Source organism: Sebastes fasciatus, chromosome 6 (genome assembly GCF_043250625.1).
Source record: "Sebastes fasciatus isolate fSebFas1 chromosome 6, fSebFas1.pri, whole genome shotgun sequence".
Taxonomy (NCBI): Eukaryota; Metazoa; Chordata; class Actinopteri; order Perciformes; family Sebastidae; genus Sebastes; species Sebastes fasciatus.
The window spans coordinates 32885655-32903163 of NC_133800.1; the positions used below are offsets into that span (position 1 = coordinate 32885655).

General features: G+C 43.1%; 1 protein-coding gene across 2 annotated transcripts in view; it reads left to right on the forward strand.

Annotated features, from left to right (window-relative positions):
* The window catches only part of msh3 (mutS homolog 3 (E. coli)), a 59960-nt gene that overhangs the window by 29831 nt on the left and 12620 nt on the right, over nucleotides 1-17509 (forward strand). For both annotated transcript variants that reach the window (XM_074639389.1, XM_074639390.1), the window contains 3 exons: nucleotides 221-335; nucleotides 662-819; nucleotides 10727-10913. In XM_074639389.1, coding sequence (XP_074495490.1) covers nucleotides 221-335; nucleotides 662-819; nucleotides 10727-10913 — 460 coding nt within the window. The remainder of the gene's footprint in view (nucleotides 1-220; nucleotides 336-661; nucleotides 820-10726; nucleotides 10914-17509) is intronic.

Here is a 17509-nt window from a genome sequence, read left to right on the forward strand (position 1 = left end):
TTGGTGTCAGCCTCAAAAATGTAATATATACTGTAAATAAACTTTGATTAAAGAGTGAAGGTGAAACACAATGCTGTGGTGGGAGTCAGTTTCAGGGCTCATGGTGTCAGTGTTAATGATAAGGCCATCTCTAGACGTGTGTGTGTGTGTGTGTGTGTGTGTGTGTGTTTTAATTGGGTGTGCATGTACATATCTGACTGAGTGTGATCTCTGCGTTCAGGCCAGAGGTGTGTGAAGGACAGCGTCAGATTCTGATCACGGACGGCAGACACCCCGCCATCGACCTGCTGATAGGAGAGCACCACCAGTATGTGCCCAACGTCACCCAACTACAGGTACACACACTCACACATGCATAAATACACACATGATGCACACACATACCGACTTGCATGGTACCACACACACTTCCTCGCTCAGTGCTGGAGTGGGTGTAGGTTAATTCTGCAACAGAAGCACAAGCCAATAGGAAGAGGAGCCAAGCTTTCTATCCACCCACCTCCTCAGCTGTGCAGGACAGCAAATATCTTATTCTGTCTCTCTCCTCGCCTTCTGTCTATGTCGCTGTTATTCTCCTCCTCTCTCCTCTCCTCTCCTCTCCTCTCCTCTCCTCTCCTCTCCTCTCCTCTCCTCTCCTCTCCTCTCCTCTCCTCTCCTACAGGGTGATAGCAGGAGAACTATGATAATCACTGGTCCTAATATGGGGGGTAAGAGCTCATACATCCGCCAGGTGGCTCTGATCTGTGTTATGGCTCAGATGGGCTCCTACGTCCCGGCCTCTGAGGCCCGCCTGGGCGTGCTGGACGGCATTTATACCAGGTATGAACACAAGCACATTGAAATCTACCCGTGTGACCCAGGGATTAAACTTGATTTAACACCCGAGACAGTCAGAAATGAATGAAACAGACTGACTTGCTGGAATCCTACTGTCACCATATTTTCATGTTTTGAGAAGTGACTTGAAGCTTCAGTGTAACATACAGTAGGCAGAGCCCAACATGATATCAGGAGCAATCTCGAGAGAAGAAATCGCCCACACACCGAATAGATGCTTCCAAAAAATTATGATTATCAAATATATACAAAACATGTTTTCTTACCTCCTGTAATATTTAGCAATGCAGATAATTAAGTTTTTATTTGTTTTATTATTTACCCCTCTGAGATTTCTACCCTCTGGGGTCTAAGCCATTTTTTGCTCTTTTTGGTCCGCCTGGTCTCCTTTTGTAAAATTGACTCTAGAATCTCAACACTATAATGCACAATCATGACATACGCATCTTTTTTTTTTCAGGACAAACTGGGCTATCAGATTATGTAGGCTGCAGTGATGTCACATGAATGTATAAATCATTACAATTACCATAAAGACGAGGAAAAAAACAAAACGGAAATTGAATCTCACAGAAATGTATTGAAACCACAGAGAGAACAATAAGAAACAAGGTTTTGGGCTTTTGAAAAATGTTCTCCCTTGTCTTGGGAATCAGGGGAAAAATAATTATCCTTCTAACCAACACACATCAAAAGATATTTACATTTTTTACAGAGAAGTCTTGGCGTTTTTCTGCCCATTTTTCTACAAAAAGTTAGCTCACAGAAGACTTTCATTGAAGGATTTATTACTTTTATGAAGTTTCCCAAAAAACCCTGTTGTTCCAAGCTGGATTACAAACCGTCTGAAATGATTGCGATCGTAGCCGACACCGCATTAGAACGTTACGGTGGTGATGAAGTAGTTCTGGAGATAATCTAAAAATAGTAACTAGAGTAATTTTCTGTTGTATACGACAGCGTTGACCTCAGGGGGTTAACCCTAAAACAATAAAAGTGATTGACATTTTGTTGGTGATTTCGACAGCGATAAATAAAGTGTTCTTCAGGCACTGTTCGGCAGAGCGAGGACAGAAGTTGTGTTAAAAGTTGGGCCGACTGGTTTTGAGCTCTCCGGGTCTTCATCAGGATGGAAATAGTTAAAACAGATTGTTTACACCTGGTACTCTAAATTGATAATGCACCGAAAATAAACATTAATGCATCACATGATGAAATAACCAACAGATACAGAGAAAATGACTGTCAACAATTATATCAAAATATGAATACCTTAAGAAAGAAAGAATGGCCTTACACATCATATTATTCAGTATGATGCAGTGCCATCAAAAGGTACAATTAGAAAGGGTCTGTTGTACATAGCAACAGTCTGTCGTACATAGCAGCGGTCTGTCGTACATAGCAACGGTCTGTTGTACATAGCAACGGTCTGTTATACATAGCAACGGTCTGTTGTACATAGCAACAGTCTGTTATACATAGCAACGGTCTGTTATACATAGCAACAGTCTGTTATACATAGCAAATGTCTGTTATAAAGAAATAACAGATCGTAGAACGCCGTGATTTACCAATCAGAATCGAGTATTCAACACAGCCGTGTAATAAGTTATATTTAAGTGGTTACATATCATTTTTATTTAATATTTATTTATTCATTAATCAACTCATTGGACTGGAGTGTATTTAATACTATTATTATCATTAATATTTCTAATATTATTTCAGGAGGAGGGGGAGGGAGCAGAGGTGAACATGGGAGGTCTTTGATGGACGGGATATATTATAAATAATAATTAAACGTGCTGACACTTAATCTTGTTTGAGACTTTCAATAAAGATAATTTGAAAAATAATTCCACTAGGATTTCCTCTGCAGCAGTTGTTCTAATTCTTCTCTACACACAGAACACACACGTTTTCATTGGGACTACTTTCTTCTGAAGGAGTACTCTAAATGAAAACTGTTGAAAGCTGCAGGAGTTGAGAGAAAATATGTTTTGTTTTGTAATTTGAGAGCAGTTTATGAACTGGCTTCATGAAGCAGTGTGGATTTTACAGAAACACGTGATGAATAAAAGCAATCATTTGATGCAGCTGCACAGAAAAAATGAACGCAGCTTGCTGGTAGTCTCTTGATGACACCAACGTGTAGATGTTTATTTTCCTGGCAAGCGTTTTAAAGATGAGACATCCATAAATAATGACACATTCACACTTAAAAACAGGTTCATAAAAACACTCATCTATACCTCGTCCGTGACGTAAACGTGGCACAGTGTTTCTCTCTTTTTATTGATGGACAAACACAGAAGAAGTGATATCTGAGCGACTTTTTCTAGCTTCGTCTCCGTCGACAGGAAGACGAGGTGACCATGACAACGCCGACAGAGCACAGCGCACTTTCACCTCTGTGGATTATTTCTTATTAGTGCGTTTAAATATCAGGACACGGGTGGAGACAACCTGAGGACAAAACTAAAAATCTCACCTCCCCCCCAAAACACTTCATTCACCTTGTTTCACCTTCATCGTCTGTGACATGGTCCAGTTTATTTGCAGGACTCCGACTAATCTCTTCTAATCCGGTTGTGTTCCTCAGCACACAGGAGGAGTTGTGTGTGAGGGGGAAATAAAAGATGTTTGACGAGGCCGGCTCTATTGTTCTGTCATCTGTACGATGCAGCTCTCTGTATCGTAGGAACCCTCAGACAATAAGGCTTTGTTGGAGAAGATCTTTTTTCTTTTCTTTTTCCCCCGCTGATGATTATTCTCATTATGATGAGCGTAGCAGTAAGCTGTGCATGTAGTTTCCAGCCCTGACTACATATTAATGTGGAACACAGGCCAGTATACGGTATGGTCTGTGCTGTTCTGCCTCTGCTGCACCATGTGATTAGACCTAATGGCTTGCAGATGTGTGTAATTGTCTTTTTTTTGTGGGTTTAAGCATGTTCTTATATATTAACCCTGTGGGTGCCAGAGACCTGTTGGCACACCAAGAGTGTGTGTGTGCGTGCGTACTTCTATCTTGAGGGTTGTAGGCTTGAGAAACAGTTGGCGGTTTTAGACTTCATATTGGTGTAATGAGGTGATTCTGGCCGGTCCTCACGTATGTACGGGTCTACTTTTTACGGTCAGGGTTTGGGTTTAGTAGAAAGAGGGTTGAGTGGGCCGAAGTAAGGAAATGATCATAAAACTTGGAGATTTAATTAATTGAAGTACAGATTATATATTTTGTCATCTTGTAAACTGAAAACAAGATTTAAACATCGTCAGTTCTCATGGAACAGTGCTGTGTTCAAAATTCAATTTTTCAAATTAATTGGATTTATGAATAGAAATAAAATTGCATTATCGATATCGAGGTATTTGGTAAAAAATATTGTGATATATGATTTTCTCCGTATCGCCCAGCTCTAATTCACACACTGATGGCAGGTCCCACCTGAGGCCTGTACTACAAAGTGAGTTCAAAATACACGGGGTATCTTCTCGTTATCTGGCTTAATGGCAGAGTCGATGTTGGAAAGATAGCATAATTTGAAAGTATCATCGTCTAAACCCACCGCCTCCCCTCGGGGCTCCTTCCAAAGCAACGCCCCCCACACGCACGAGCACCAGTGTATCGTAACTACTTCACAGACACAGAGCGGAGAGAGGACCTCAACTCAACAACGCTACCTCATGACAAATAACCGCGGCAGTGCTTCTGCAGGGCTGACTTTTCTCTTCCATTCTACAGTAAACGTACAGCGGCGACGCGCTTTGACTTCAAGCTGGTGCACGCCAAGGGTAGAGTACGAGCAGGGAGGCAGGGATGTATCTGATTGGTTCTTTCCAAGCGGACCGTGAGGCAGTGATTGGTAGACGTTTTTACAGGATTACAGTAGCTACAGATGACGCCTCTTTTCTGGTCCTATTTCAGAGCTCATCAGTAATGGATCGCTGTCGGGGTGTAAAGACCATTTCAACCAATAGAACAAATAGTGGATACTGGATAACATCATCAACCCTGTCTTTAAGTATTGTTACAGCGTGTATGAGTATTTCAGCCTTCTTTCAGCTGGGTTCTCGTCTCGGCGGTGTGAAACGGACTTGAGAGCAAGTCAAAACATAAATATAAAAACACAATTCAAAGCGGTAAACACCCCCAGCATACAGCCAGCTGTCCTTCCTGCATTTGTCAGTTTAAACTGTGTTGATTTCAGCCTGGATTATGACTGTAACTTCTTCATCTTTGTGTAATATTATCATACGATCTGTGCATGGAGCTTTGATTGGTTAGTAGGCGTTGCTTTTATACGAGTTGATCTCTTATCTGGAACATAACCTGCTCTGGAGGAGGTGTTCAGCATCAGTTACCATGGCGATCTACCCCGGTAAGAAGTGACGGAGTTACCTCGCTAACCCTAAGTCCTGCTTCGTAGTGCAGGCCTCTGCTCATCGGGATCTAAACTAATCACTCACACACCGATGGCAACATCCTTCTGGAGCGTGGCCGACCTGCTCGACCTCCTGAAGCTGCCCCCTAATTACTCCCTCAAACAAAAGACTTTGAATTAGGGAGTAATTAGTGTCAGCTTTAGGTCATGGTAGTAGTGCTGCTGTGGACTTCAGTCAGTAAAGATCTACCAAAGTACAGTATGTGTGTGTCCCTCCGTTGTTTAGTCAGGTCTCTGATTGTGCTTCGAGGTTAATATTCTCTCTTTCCCTCTGAAAACAATGCAATTTAAGGAGCTAATTAATGTCCACAGAGAAAACACACCTGCACAGCATGCACCACTGTCCTCTCTTCACCTCCTCTGTTACTGTACCTCCGACGTCCTGTCTGTTGTCTTATTGGACTGATCGACCATCTCTCTATCACCGACATCCTGAGGAGAATCTGTTTTGATGATAAGCGCTCAATCAATTCCCACCGCTGTGTCAAGCGTAGTAGGAGCAGCGGTGGGAATTGCTTCATCTTGTGTGTTTATGAGCGAGAGGAATGAGACTTTGTGGGTTGGGGGGTAATGAGGTGGTGCGTAGGTGTCTAATGGGATATCCTGTCTGAACTGATCCACATGATTGATTATCAATGAGGATAAAGAGAATAATCTGGAGATTAGCGCCTCTGTCTTTTTTATTCTCCTGCCCACTCCACTGTGCTACAGCATTTTTACAAATATGCCATACGGTGGTTTGAGCATAATTCGGTGTGTGTGTGTGTTCTTTTACAGACTTTAGTAAGCCTGGTGGGTGTGTTTGCTGGCAGCTGACGGATGCATATGTGTATGTGCAGGTATGCAGCTGCTGTGTGAGTGTTTTTATTGCCGGTATTGAGTCCTGAAGGTTATAGAGCACATCCTTCCATCCCTTCATGGTTGTTATGGAAACAGCAGAAGGACTCCGAATGTAAAAACTGTGTTTTTGAAAAGGACCTTTAATCGACCGTGGACTCGTAGCAGTGATTATGCCGTGTTTTACTAAAGTCTTTCAGCACGCTCCCCTCCCCGTCAGAAAGTGCAGTGAGATGTGGCTAATATCCAGAAAGACCTCACAAACCGCTGCTGAGTGTTTTGGTGCCAACGGGTCTCTGTGTAACATCGTCACCTCGGTGGGTGTTGTACGGCGATGGGAAACATGTTGAGCATGTGGAAAAATGTTGCATCCTAAATCGACTCATTCGTTCCTCAAGAGTTTTTATAGTGCTGCGGTGTCAGAGTGTCTGTGCCACCTTGTAGGCGGCATACAGGGCCGGTTAGGCCTTCAGTGTTCCTGTAGGACAGCGTGGAGTTAACGCTGCAGAAATAAGAACCGGTAGGACTAATCTAAATGATTGAGAAATGACTTGTGTTATGTGCTTATTTTGGCCTTCATGCTGCACACATGTAGATAAGAAGATGGGTTCTTGTGTAGCTTGTTTGTTATATTTGTTGAAATTCTCATTACATCCTGTCAGCAATCAATAAATCAAATACTCTGACAAAAGAAATCTGGTATCTTAGACTTGCATTCTTTCTAACAGCCAGCAGGGGGCGACTCCTCTGGTTGCAAAAAGAAGTCTGATTGTATAGAAGTCTATGAGAAAATGAGCCTACTTCTATCTTATTTGTTTCACTGATGGAAAACTGAACATGGGATGAGATTAGTTGGATTCTGTTTTGTTTGAATTTTTTGTCTGCAAACTTTCATAACTGTACTTCTAGTTATCCACTGCATCAACAAGTAAGCAAACATGGTCAGGTCTGTCTTTGGTTTGGCTCCCAGGTAGTGGGCAACTCCGGGTCTGAGAAGTGAAGCCAATGCTGAAGTGCCTTAAACTGTCATTCTCTCTAACAGCCAGCAGGGGGCGACTCCTCTGGTTGCAAAAAGAAGTCTGATTGTATAGAAGTCGATGAGAAAGTGACCCTACTTCTCACTTGATTTATTACCTCAGTAAACATTGTAAACATGAGTTTATGGTCTCAATCGCTAGTTTCAAGTCTTCTTCAATACAGCATGATGTTCATTTAGTAAATTATGGTCCCATTTAGAGTCAAATAGACCATAAAGCAGGGGATGCTACCTTGTGATCGACAGGTCGCTACCACGGCGTTGTCCGGTCTGGGAGTTGTTCGTGTTTTCGTCTTACAACTTTAACCCTTTCACAGTGTGTTTTCACTTCATGAAAGTTAATTATTACCTTTTTGGTCGCCTAAAAATGTCTTTATTAAGTGTTTGGTTGTACGTAGCTCCACCCTCTCGTGTCACTTCTGGTGGCAAAGAACCAAGATGGCGACGGCCAAAATGCCGAACTCAAGGCTTTGAAACAGCAGTTCACAAACCAATGGGTGACGTCACGGTGACTACGTCCACTTCTTATATACAATCTATGGCTCCAACTAGTTTTTATTTTCCTTATCAATTAACTTAAACTGCACTAATCAGTATTTTTAAATTAACATGGGATCAAATGAGGAGCAGAGAATGATCAAATAACTCCGCAGTTCCCCACTGGTCTACGGAGAGTTTTAGTGTCTTTCAGCTTATTGTTTTTGTTTTTCTGGCCTGCAACTTTATTGTTTTGGTTCAGTCTTACCAGTCTTATCGGTGTTGTTTTGTGCCGAAGTGTCGTGTCAAGATGGTGACGGACAAAATGCCGAACTCAAGGCTTCAAAACAGCAGTTCACAAACCAATGGGTGACGTCACTGAGACTATGTCCACTTCTTATAAACAGACTAGGGTTTGCAATGGTGTGTTTGGCGTTGTGGTAGTGCTTGGATTTTGTTTTGCCAAAAAAAAAACAAGAAGTTTTGGTTGATCAGAGTTGGGTGATGTCATAAAGTATTAATAAAATAAAATAACTGGGCAATCTGAGAGCAAGAAGCGAACCACGAGTGTCAGAAAAACACTTGAAATGTGGCTAAACATGTTTTCTGGAGAGGTGCGAGGTGATGATAAATGACTCTATTTTCGGAATCGGTTTATTTGGCGGGAAAGAAGGAACTCAATGCAGAGCAGCAGGACACCCAGCTGGTGGAGTGTGTCTGTGTTTCTGTTGTACATCCGCTCATCAATGGACGGACAGAGAGTGCGAACGGCGCTCTTCCTTTTCAACTGATTCTGTCTGTCCTTCCTGCCGCGCAGTTATCGATCCGATTGTCATAATTTCCCCGGAGTCTTAGGATACATACACACACACACACACACACACACACACACACACACACACACTATAAATTGGCTAATGAAATGCAGCAGCATGTCTGCCACACCCCTCTCCTGTGTGGCGTGTGGTGTAACCATGGTAACTTAGTGCTGGAGGCTCCTGTCGGTGGTTCATTGATATTATGGTAGTATGTTGAAGGACAACGAGGACAGGAAGAGACAGATTTAGAGGTGAGAGAAGCTGACTGGCGGATAGATGTGGCATCTGTGATCCAGCTGGAGTCACTGCTCTGTCTGTCTGTCAGTGTGTGTCCGTGCTTCGGGGGAGCTTTCAAACTGTCTCTGAGGCTTGTGAAGAATTCAACATGTTGTTATTGTATCTCTGTAATCGGTAATATCTATTGATACGGACTCAACAGGTGGCAACATCGATAGTGTTCAAGACAGTCTTGTTCCACTGTTGGAGTCTTTTTGATTTTCTGTCACTAGCTTCAAATTTAGCCTCCTCAAGCGACAGTGTAACATCATCAACCATAATTATACCTGAATGTGTTTGTCAATGCATTCGTTACATGACTTCTAGGCTGTCTAGTAAACATGTTTCTCATTACACATTGTGCATGGCATCATTGCTATAATGGTGTTATCCACTGTCTGATCTAGAAAACATTTTAGAAGAGGATAAAAATGTAAATTTTTCTTTTTAGTTCATCACAATTTAATCAGGAATAGTAACAGTCACAATGTTACTGACACTGGGGATGAATTCTCTGAGGTCTTACCTATCCATAGAGACCAATATCATGCATATAGACCTGGTAGTTGTGGAGTTATTCTTGATTTATTATGGGTATGTCTGTCTGGGCGAACCACACCTTCCAGCACCCTAGGGCTTAAGAGGTTAATATCCATGATGTTGGAATGAGATGTTCAGTAGTGTTCGGGTGTCCGCATACTTTTGGTCACATAGTGTAGCTACCTCTTCTGTTGCACTCTCTCAGTTAAAAACTAAAACAAAAACTGGCCTCACATCAAGGTTGTTTGTTAACATTGATGAGGTTCATCAATAACATTTGGAAGTCTGCTTCTGCTGTCTGTTTGTGAGACCTGCGGTCGTTGATTGGAAATAGATGCGTAGTGAATAAATAATTGATGATGCTTCAAGCTTTTCTTTTAAATCTGTAGGGCTGTTTGAGTGTTGCAGAAACATTCATTTTCTTTTTTTTATCATCAGCGATGCTTTAGGCTGAATGAGGATAAATCCTGAATAATTGGAAAATAAAAAGCTGGAGGAATTTTGTAAATGATTAGAAATTAAACTCAATTAACCTGAGATGACATCAGAAGAGGAGAGAAATTTGTAGTTTGTTCACAAGTCGTTTATTAATTAAACGCCGGTATCGAATCGGTACTCGGTATCACCCGATACCAAAAGCCCAGGTATTGCTATCGGTACTGAAAACGTCAGATCAGTGCATCCTTCTTTAAAAGAGCATAATTTTGAGGTCCAGAGTTCAGACTGTGACGTGTATGACACATGACGGGTGAGAATGAGACTTGATCCATTTTAATCCTCCACACCATCAGCAACACCATCACCATCCCCATCACCATCCCCATCACCATCCCCATCACCATCCCCATCACCATCACCATCCCCATCACCCTGCAGCTGCACGTCGGCTTCCACCTTTTTCTTCTGTTCAGTTTTAAAACAGAACCTCAGAGTGTTATAGTCACTCTCTCACACTTTCTTCACACCCCTCCTTTTCCATCTCACTTTGTCTTTTCTTGGTATGTACAGTAAGTTCTGGAAGAGGAGGAGGAGGAGGAGGAGGAGGAACAGGTTCACTGATCTGTTTGTGGGTGTTTTTTTTGAGTTTCTGGAAGAACAACAGAATTATCTCAGTCCCAACTCGTCAAATACCGAGGCTTGGTCAGCGGCCCTAAGCTACAAACTGTGATGCACTAGGTACCCCTATAGCGTCAGTTTTGGACGTGTGAGGGACGACTTCAACGACGATCAAGTTCAGAGTGTTATTTAGCCTCCTTCACGACAAGCTAGTATAACAACTACAACCGCTACAACCTCCGGAAGATCGATTGCATTAATGCGTTAAAGAAATTAGTGGCGTTAAAACGAATTTGCGTTAACGAGTTATCGTTTTTGTGCAATCAGATCTCAGCATAACTCTCTGTCACTGTTTCACTTTTGACCTCTGACCTCTCATTTCTTCTGTGTCTGATTATCAGGATGGGGGCTTCAGACAACATCTATAAAGGGCGCAGTACGTTCATGGAAGAGCTGACCGAAGCCTCGGAGATCATTTTCCGCGCAACCGAACGCTCACTGGTCATCCTTGATGAACTGGGACGGGGCACGAGCACCCATGATGGGATTGCCATCGCCTACGCCACCCTGGAGTACTTCATCAGAGATGTAAGTGTTTGTGTGTGTGTGTGTGTTTGTGAATGGACACTGTACTGATGACGTGGGAATAAGACGCATTTAAAAATGAGAGGGAATCTGAGTTACAAATGTGAAATACACCCAACCATACACATATCCATCTTGTTGCTAAATCCACCAGCACTGTTGGGTCTTGAAGCCAGCCCAGTTAACTATCATGCTAATGGTCTAAAGAGGTTTATGTCCATGCAAGTGTTTGATTGTGAGCTCTGCAGACTGCAGCGATTGTTTGTTTTGCAGAGAGAAAGACGAGGCTCCAGAGAGCCCTCAGCAGCAGAGCAGCTCTTAGAAATCTGACCAGAGTTTTGGACAAGCTTGATCTATAACGTTAATATTCTGTTAGAGAGCAAAGCTGCAATGGAGAAGGAGAGAGAGAGATAGAGAGAGTGATCCCTCGGTACCTCGTTGTTCAGGGGATGTATGTTGTACCGCGGCGTGCCTCATTTAGCTCTCATGAACCACCCACATCATCAAGGCTGATGACAGGTTGTCCAATGTCTACATTTGTATGTCTCGAGGGATCATACGTGTCCGTAGGTGTCGTTGTCATTTCTTAATTACAAGTTTCCTGCATATTCTTGTCAGCTGTCGTTAAAATGATGTGTATGGGAAGCAGAAAGGTCCAATTTTAGGCAGCAATCGAGGCCAACTGGTGCAGAGGTTTGACAGAGCTGGAGATATTTGGTGCTTTCCAGCCCAGCGTTCCTATGAGAGTGTGTGTGTGTGTTCTGCTGCAATCAGGAGCCCTTTGGGTGTTGCACACTGTTGCGTGGCTCCGTTTCGACAGAGCAGATGAGTGGTACCTGGAGAGAACGAGAGAGGAGGGTGTTTGTGTCAGTAAAGGTGGTTATCAATACCGACATTGGCAAGTCAATTGTCGTTCCCTTGCGGAGAACTTAACAGTACTTGTTCGTACCAATGTGTTGAACAAACGGATCAATACTGTAAGCACAGGAAATATTACAGTTTGACACGTGCTGTTTGCTTGAGGTTGTGGTATCAATGAGGACACACAGCATGACATGACGCAACACAGTTCAAGTCTCACAAGAAACGTGCGGCTCAAAAAGAAACGTGCCGGTCTCTGGATGCATTCGGGCAAAGCATAGAGATGTTACAAGATAAGGGGCAGAATAGAAATGTTTATTATTTAAGTTAGATAGACATTGTATCAAAATTGTAGACTATCTCTCAGCCTTCTGTTACAAGAACACTGGCAGACACATCATCACAAAGAGGCCTCAACATCCATAAAGGGAAAAGTAAAGTCCTCGAGGTCAACACAACCAGCGAAGACTCAGTGACCTTGGAGGGAACAGCACTTGAAGAAGTAGAAGCGTACCTCGGCAGTGTCATCGATAAGCAGGGTGGAACGGATGCAGATGTCAGAGCCAGAATCGGCAAGGTAAAGGCTTCATTCATACAACTAAAGAACATCTGGAGCTCCAAAGAAATACGCAGGCGGTCAAAGCTCAGACTCTTCAACTCCAACATCAAACCAATAGTCCTCTACAGTTCAAAGACGTGGAGGACAACCAAGACCACAATAACAAAAGTACAAACATTCATAAACAACTGCATGAGGCAGATCTTAAACATCCACTGGCCAGATATCATCAGCAAAAATGACTGGCGGACCGTGGTCAACGGCCTACTGTATGCTCCATAAAGGAGCGAGAAGGCTTTGAATGAATGAAAACCTCTCAGCCTTGGTAACGTGTCCCACATTGTCCCACATTGTCCCACACAAACATACTCTTTGTCCCACATTTGGTTTGTTGGGATCTGGTCACCCTATCTGTATAATATAAAATAAAGAAACATGAAGCGTCCTGTTTGTTCTCGTTCTCGTTAGATGTTTTCTAATCAGCCTGTCCAATGACACCATTTGATTTTGGAGTTGTACCTGCTGCTAGACATTATGTCACATAGTGTGAATGAAAGTTCTTCTTCAGTTTATTTAAAATGCACATTACCCAGAGAGTCTCTGAGTACACTTTATAAGTTAGTAGAAAGAAAACATCAGAAAATAAAACACATTATTACATGAAAAAGTACACAAGCACACTCATGTCATAATGTTAGTATGACAACAAGGTTGAGGTTAGTAAAAACAAAGTATAACCGTCACAGGATTGGGGTAGCTCGCTTGCTTGTCAACGAGGTAAAACAGTGATTTGGGTTTCCAGCCGGTGAAATTAGAGCGATCATAGTGAACAGAAAAAGAGACGTGTGAAAGTGTCCCTCAGAGCTCGAGTGGGAGATTATTCCAGAGAAGTTGAGCTCGGCGTTCAAAGGCTCGACCACCAAAAGGGTGCTCATTAAATCGAGGAATTGATAATTAACCATCATTAAGTATCGAGGGAAGGTAAAGGGCGTGATGGAGTATACGGTGAAATGAGGCTGGAGATATATATATATACGAGGGAGACGATCTATTTAAAGCCTTATAGGTAAGAAGGAGGATTTTGAATTCGGCTCCGGTAGACATCAGTACAGGTGTTTAATTATCATGAATTAATGTAGAGACAGACACCGGCTGTGACCGCTCCGTCCTCCACACTGCTACTGCCTCATTAACATTATGGTTCCCTTATAGCGTTGGGTTTATATCTGACATATTGCCAAATTTGCTTTTCGCTTCGACACCAAATCCTCCGCCATCGTTTTGTCAGTCAACTCTCTCTCTCGTTCCGTGTGTGAAATCTGACTCCTGCTACTCTGAGCTGAGACTCCGTACGGACCAGATGCATTCACTTCTAGTTTGTAGCGTCTGTCGTCCGACTGTGTATTGATAATACGGCACTGATACGCCAAAATGAACTAATGATGGTGGTTACGTAATGTGTAACAGCGGTAACACTGACACAGCCTAAAACCAACACTATTTAGCTGGAGCGGTGCAGAGGTCTGGTGTTGGGTGGTGTTTGTGTGGTATTAGGGCCCGCCAGGCTGTAGCCTCTCCGGGGGAAAAGGATTCATCAACTCCGATGGTCCACGCTGACCTTAGGGAGCATGTATTTAATCTCGCATTTGAGGAATTTTGTTTTTCCGGCTATCGTGGTTTGGCACACCACCAGCTGTTTAGCTGACAGTCAGTGAAACCACTGATTGTAGATTTGGGGCCTCGTGGTGGTTGTGAAAGCACGAGCAGCCCCGACGTGCGTCTCCCACTTCAGTCCACAGATACCATTGATGGCTTTCTGGAGTTTTACCATTAAAGCATACTCACTCTGCTGCTGCCCTCTGGGTAATCAAAGCTGTATCCAATCTACGAGAGCTGGTATTTGTTTATTTTCTGTTTTCCAAGGCCTTCGTCAAAAAGCTCCAAACTGCCCCGAGTTACCCCCGTTCAAATGTAGATGACTAAACATTTATCTTTGAAAACTCCTTCCAGTTTTCATGTTTTGCCAGTTCCACATTAATCTTTGGACAGAATCTCGGGGGTTATGTAATCCTGCTGGAGACCGTAGAATGAAAATGTGTAAGTAGCAGCTGCTGCTGGCAGGAGGAGGGAGCTCTCTAACTACCTGTTGTATAACAGCATTGATTTGTGAGAAAAGCCTCGCTATTAAAGGAAAGACAAACAAAAGAAGTTATGCGATACAGCGAGAGGCCTCCTCGGTGCATGCAGACCTCTTTCATGCTCGCTCCTCTTCCTCCTACTCGTCCTCCTCCTCTTCCTCCTCCTCACCAGACTCAACCGTTGGCGTCAAAAAGTCAGACTACTCCTCCTTTGACTCGGTTGTTATAGTAACACACCTTTCCCTGTCCCCCAGCACTCACCTGAGAGCTAGTTAAGAATGTAGATGGGTTTCATAACACCACTCAATAAAAGAGACAGCCTTGACGCAGGAAGAGAAAAAGAAACCGAAACGCAGAGGAGCTAAGACTGGGAGTCGCTTCCAGCAGAAGGTTTTATGGTGAAATCACGGCCGGCACATGGTTGGATCAGTAGCTGTGACCTCAGACTGACGTCTTCTTTAAGCTGGGCATACACTGTACGATTTTGGCCCGTTCCTCGCCCGACTTCATTTTTGAGTTGGACCATATTTCAGCGTTTGCTGTGCAGTGTACACGGGGTACCGAGGACCGATGAACTCCTCCCGACCGGTTGTTGGACAGTCTGATGACATGTCAGAAATGTTGGTCGTCGCTCCACAGACATGAAGCAGAGCCACGAGCCGATTCCCCAACGTCAGCGCCTTAGTTCTACTTTTTCTTACAGTAATCAGAGCGTAGCTATCAGGATAACAATTTACAATAGATATAGTAAAACGTAGCTAGCTTACCTCCAATTCTCTCTGCAAAACAGACAATACAAGCCATACTGTCCACGTCTTCCTCGCCACCTGTGAGTCCATATACGCTAGTGCCTCTTTTTTTTAGACAGGATGGCACAGACGATGAAGGCAGCACGTTCCTGCCTTGTTAGTATTGTGACTCGTACAGACCTCTGCTAGCAAACAAACTTAACCTGCCTCAGAGCTTTCAAACTAATCTTTATTGACAACTTTCAACCGTCAGAACGGTCCTCAGGTACAGTGCAAGCCCCCAGGAAGAGCGCCGGTCATTGATGCCAATTTTCATAGTGGCCAAAAGGCGGTACTACAACTTTCGTGTTCGTTATGTGATGCCATTGGGCCCCAAAATACTTTTTCCCATAGACTTACATTGGGAAAGAGACGTCTGCAACTCAGCGGATAATCTTTTTTGAGGTGAATCAACTTCCCAGAACGAACACTCTAATAGTCCTTATTTAAATCATTAGGTCCTAAAAGTTGTAAAACGCACTAATAGCTGAATCCAGAGTGATTTTCATTCCTCCGTTCATGTGAATGAGGCCCAGACCGAGGCTGGAGAGAAGGCTGGGAGGCGGAGTTTGCAAGCCGTGACGACGGCTGTGACCGAGCCGTGTGACCGAGCCGTGTGACCGAGCCGTGTGACCGAGCCGTGTGACCGAGCCGTGTGACCGAGTGGACACTACTGCGTCTGCTCCGTGGGCCCAACGGATGCGGAAGATCGCCGGAAGATCTGGGAACTTTTCCACTCGGAAGTCGAGCCATTTTTGCTTCATGCACCACTGAGCAACTTTCATAGGAATGAACGGGAGCCCGCCTCCAACGCTGTATCCAGTTCTCCTAATACATCCATGGTACAGTGTGAGCATGATCTACTCGTACAGTATTAGCAGGAATTACACAACAACATTTCTAAAATGGTACAGCCCAGCTTTAACCGTTACTCACTCTCAGACTTGGACTCTCACTTTTATCACGCCAACAGCAGGTCCTGTATTTAGCCTCACACTAAGCTCGTCGCTACACATCGCTCTCCGCTCGTACCGTGACTCAGGCTTACATGGGACTGCACTAACATTGTAACACTGCACTGTAAAAACAAGGCAGAATCAGGCCCAGCTTTGCACTTGGGAGAACTCACTAAAACTCACTTTTGGCTGCACACTAATGGGCACATTCTCAGTTGAATGTATCGCTCCATGTGGGCGTAAATGGTCTGATGTGCTCACGCTGATGCACAGAGCTCCTACGAAGACCCACATGTGCTCCACTGCACTGCTCTGTGTCTGTACGCAGCACATGGAGAAGATGCTAGTCAGTCTCTCTCAGCTCACCGTGATTCCTTTGTCCTTTTCTCGCTGTTGCAAGTTTGATTGTAAGAAGTTAGTTTTGAAGCTTCATTGCATGCCATACATGGTTTATTCAGAGCAGTGGTTCCTAACATGTGGGTGGGGACCCCAGAGAGGGATCTGACGATAAAAAGCAGAAGGGCTGCAAGATGATGCAAGATATATCTGTTCTGTTACACATAATTAATCAACTTTTTCTGATTTAAAGGTGCTAAATTAGAAGTTAAGAGTGTTAATATAGCCTATACTAGCCGTAGTCTTCAGCCCCAACCGACGCTGACTTGAGTAACATCACTTCAGGAGATTGATCAGATTTAGCACAGCTTCCTCTGATAATATATGTGAATTATGTAAAAATGAAGACCTAATGAAACATCTGTTTTATGAATGTCAGTACAGAATCTCATCATTCAATTTACCTGGTAGCCGAGGATGTAATATCATACTATGAAAACAAAAACCATAAAATTCAGCTGATAATTTTATTGAGGAAATTCTACATTTATATTTATATACTTTTTATTTATATAATTGTTATTATTGTCTTTTTTCCTTTCTCTCTTTTTTGTTATAGTATTTTTTAATCAATTCAAATATTTAGTTGCGATTAATTGCATGATTGTCCATAGTTAATTTTTGTTCAAAATGTACCTTAAAGGGAGATTTGTCAAGTATTTAATACTCTTATCAACATGGGAGTGGGCAAATATGCTGCTTTATGCAAATGTATGTATATATTTATTATTGGAAATCAATTATCAACACAAAACAATGACAAATATTATCCAGAAACCCTCACAGGTACTGCATTTAACATAAAACATATGCTCAAATCATAACATGGCAAACTGCAGCCCAACAGGCAACAACAGCTGTCAGTGTGTCAGTGTGCTGACTTGACTATGACTTGCCCCAA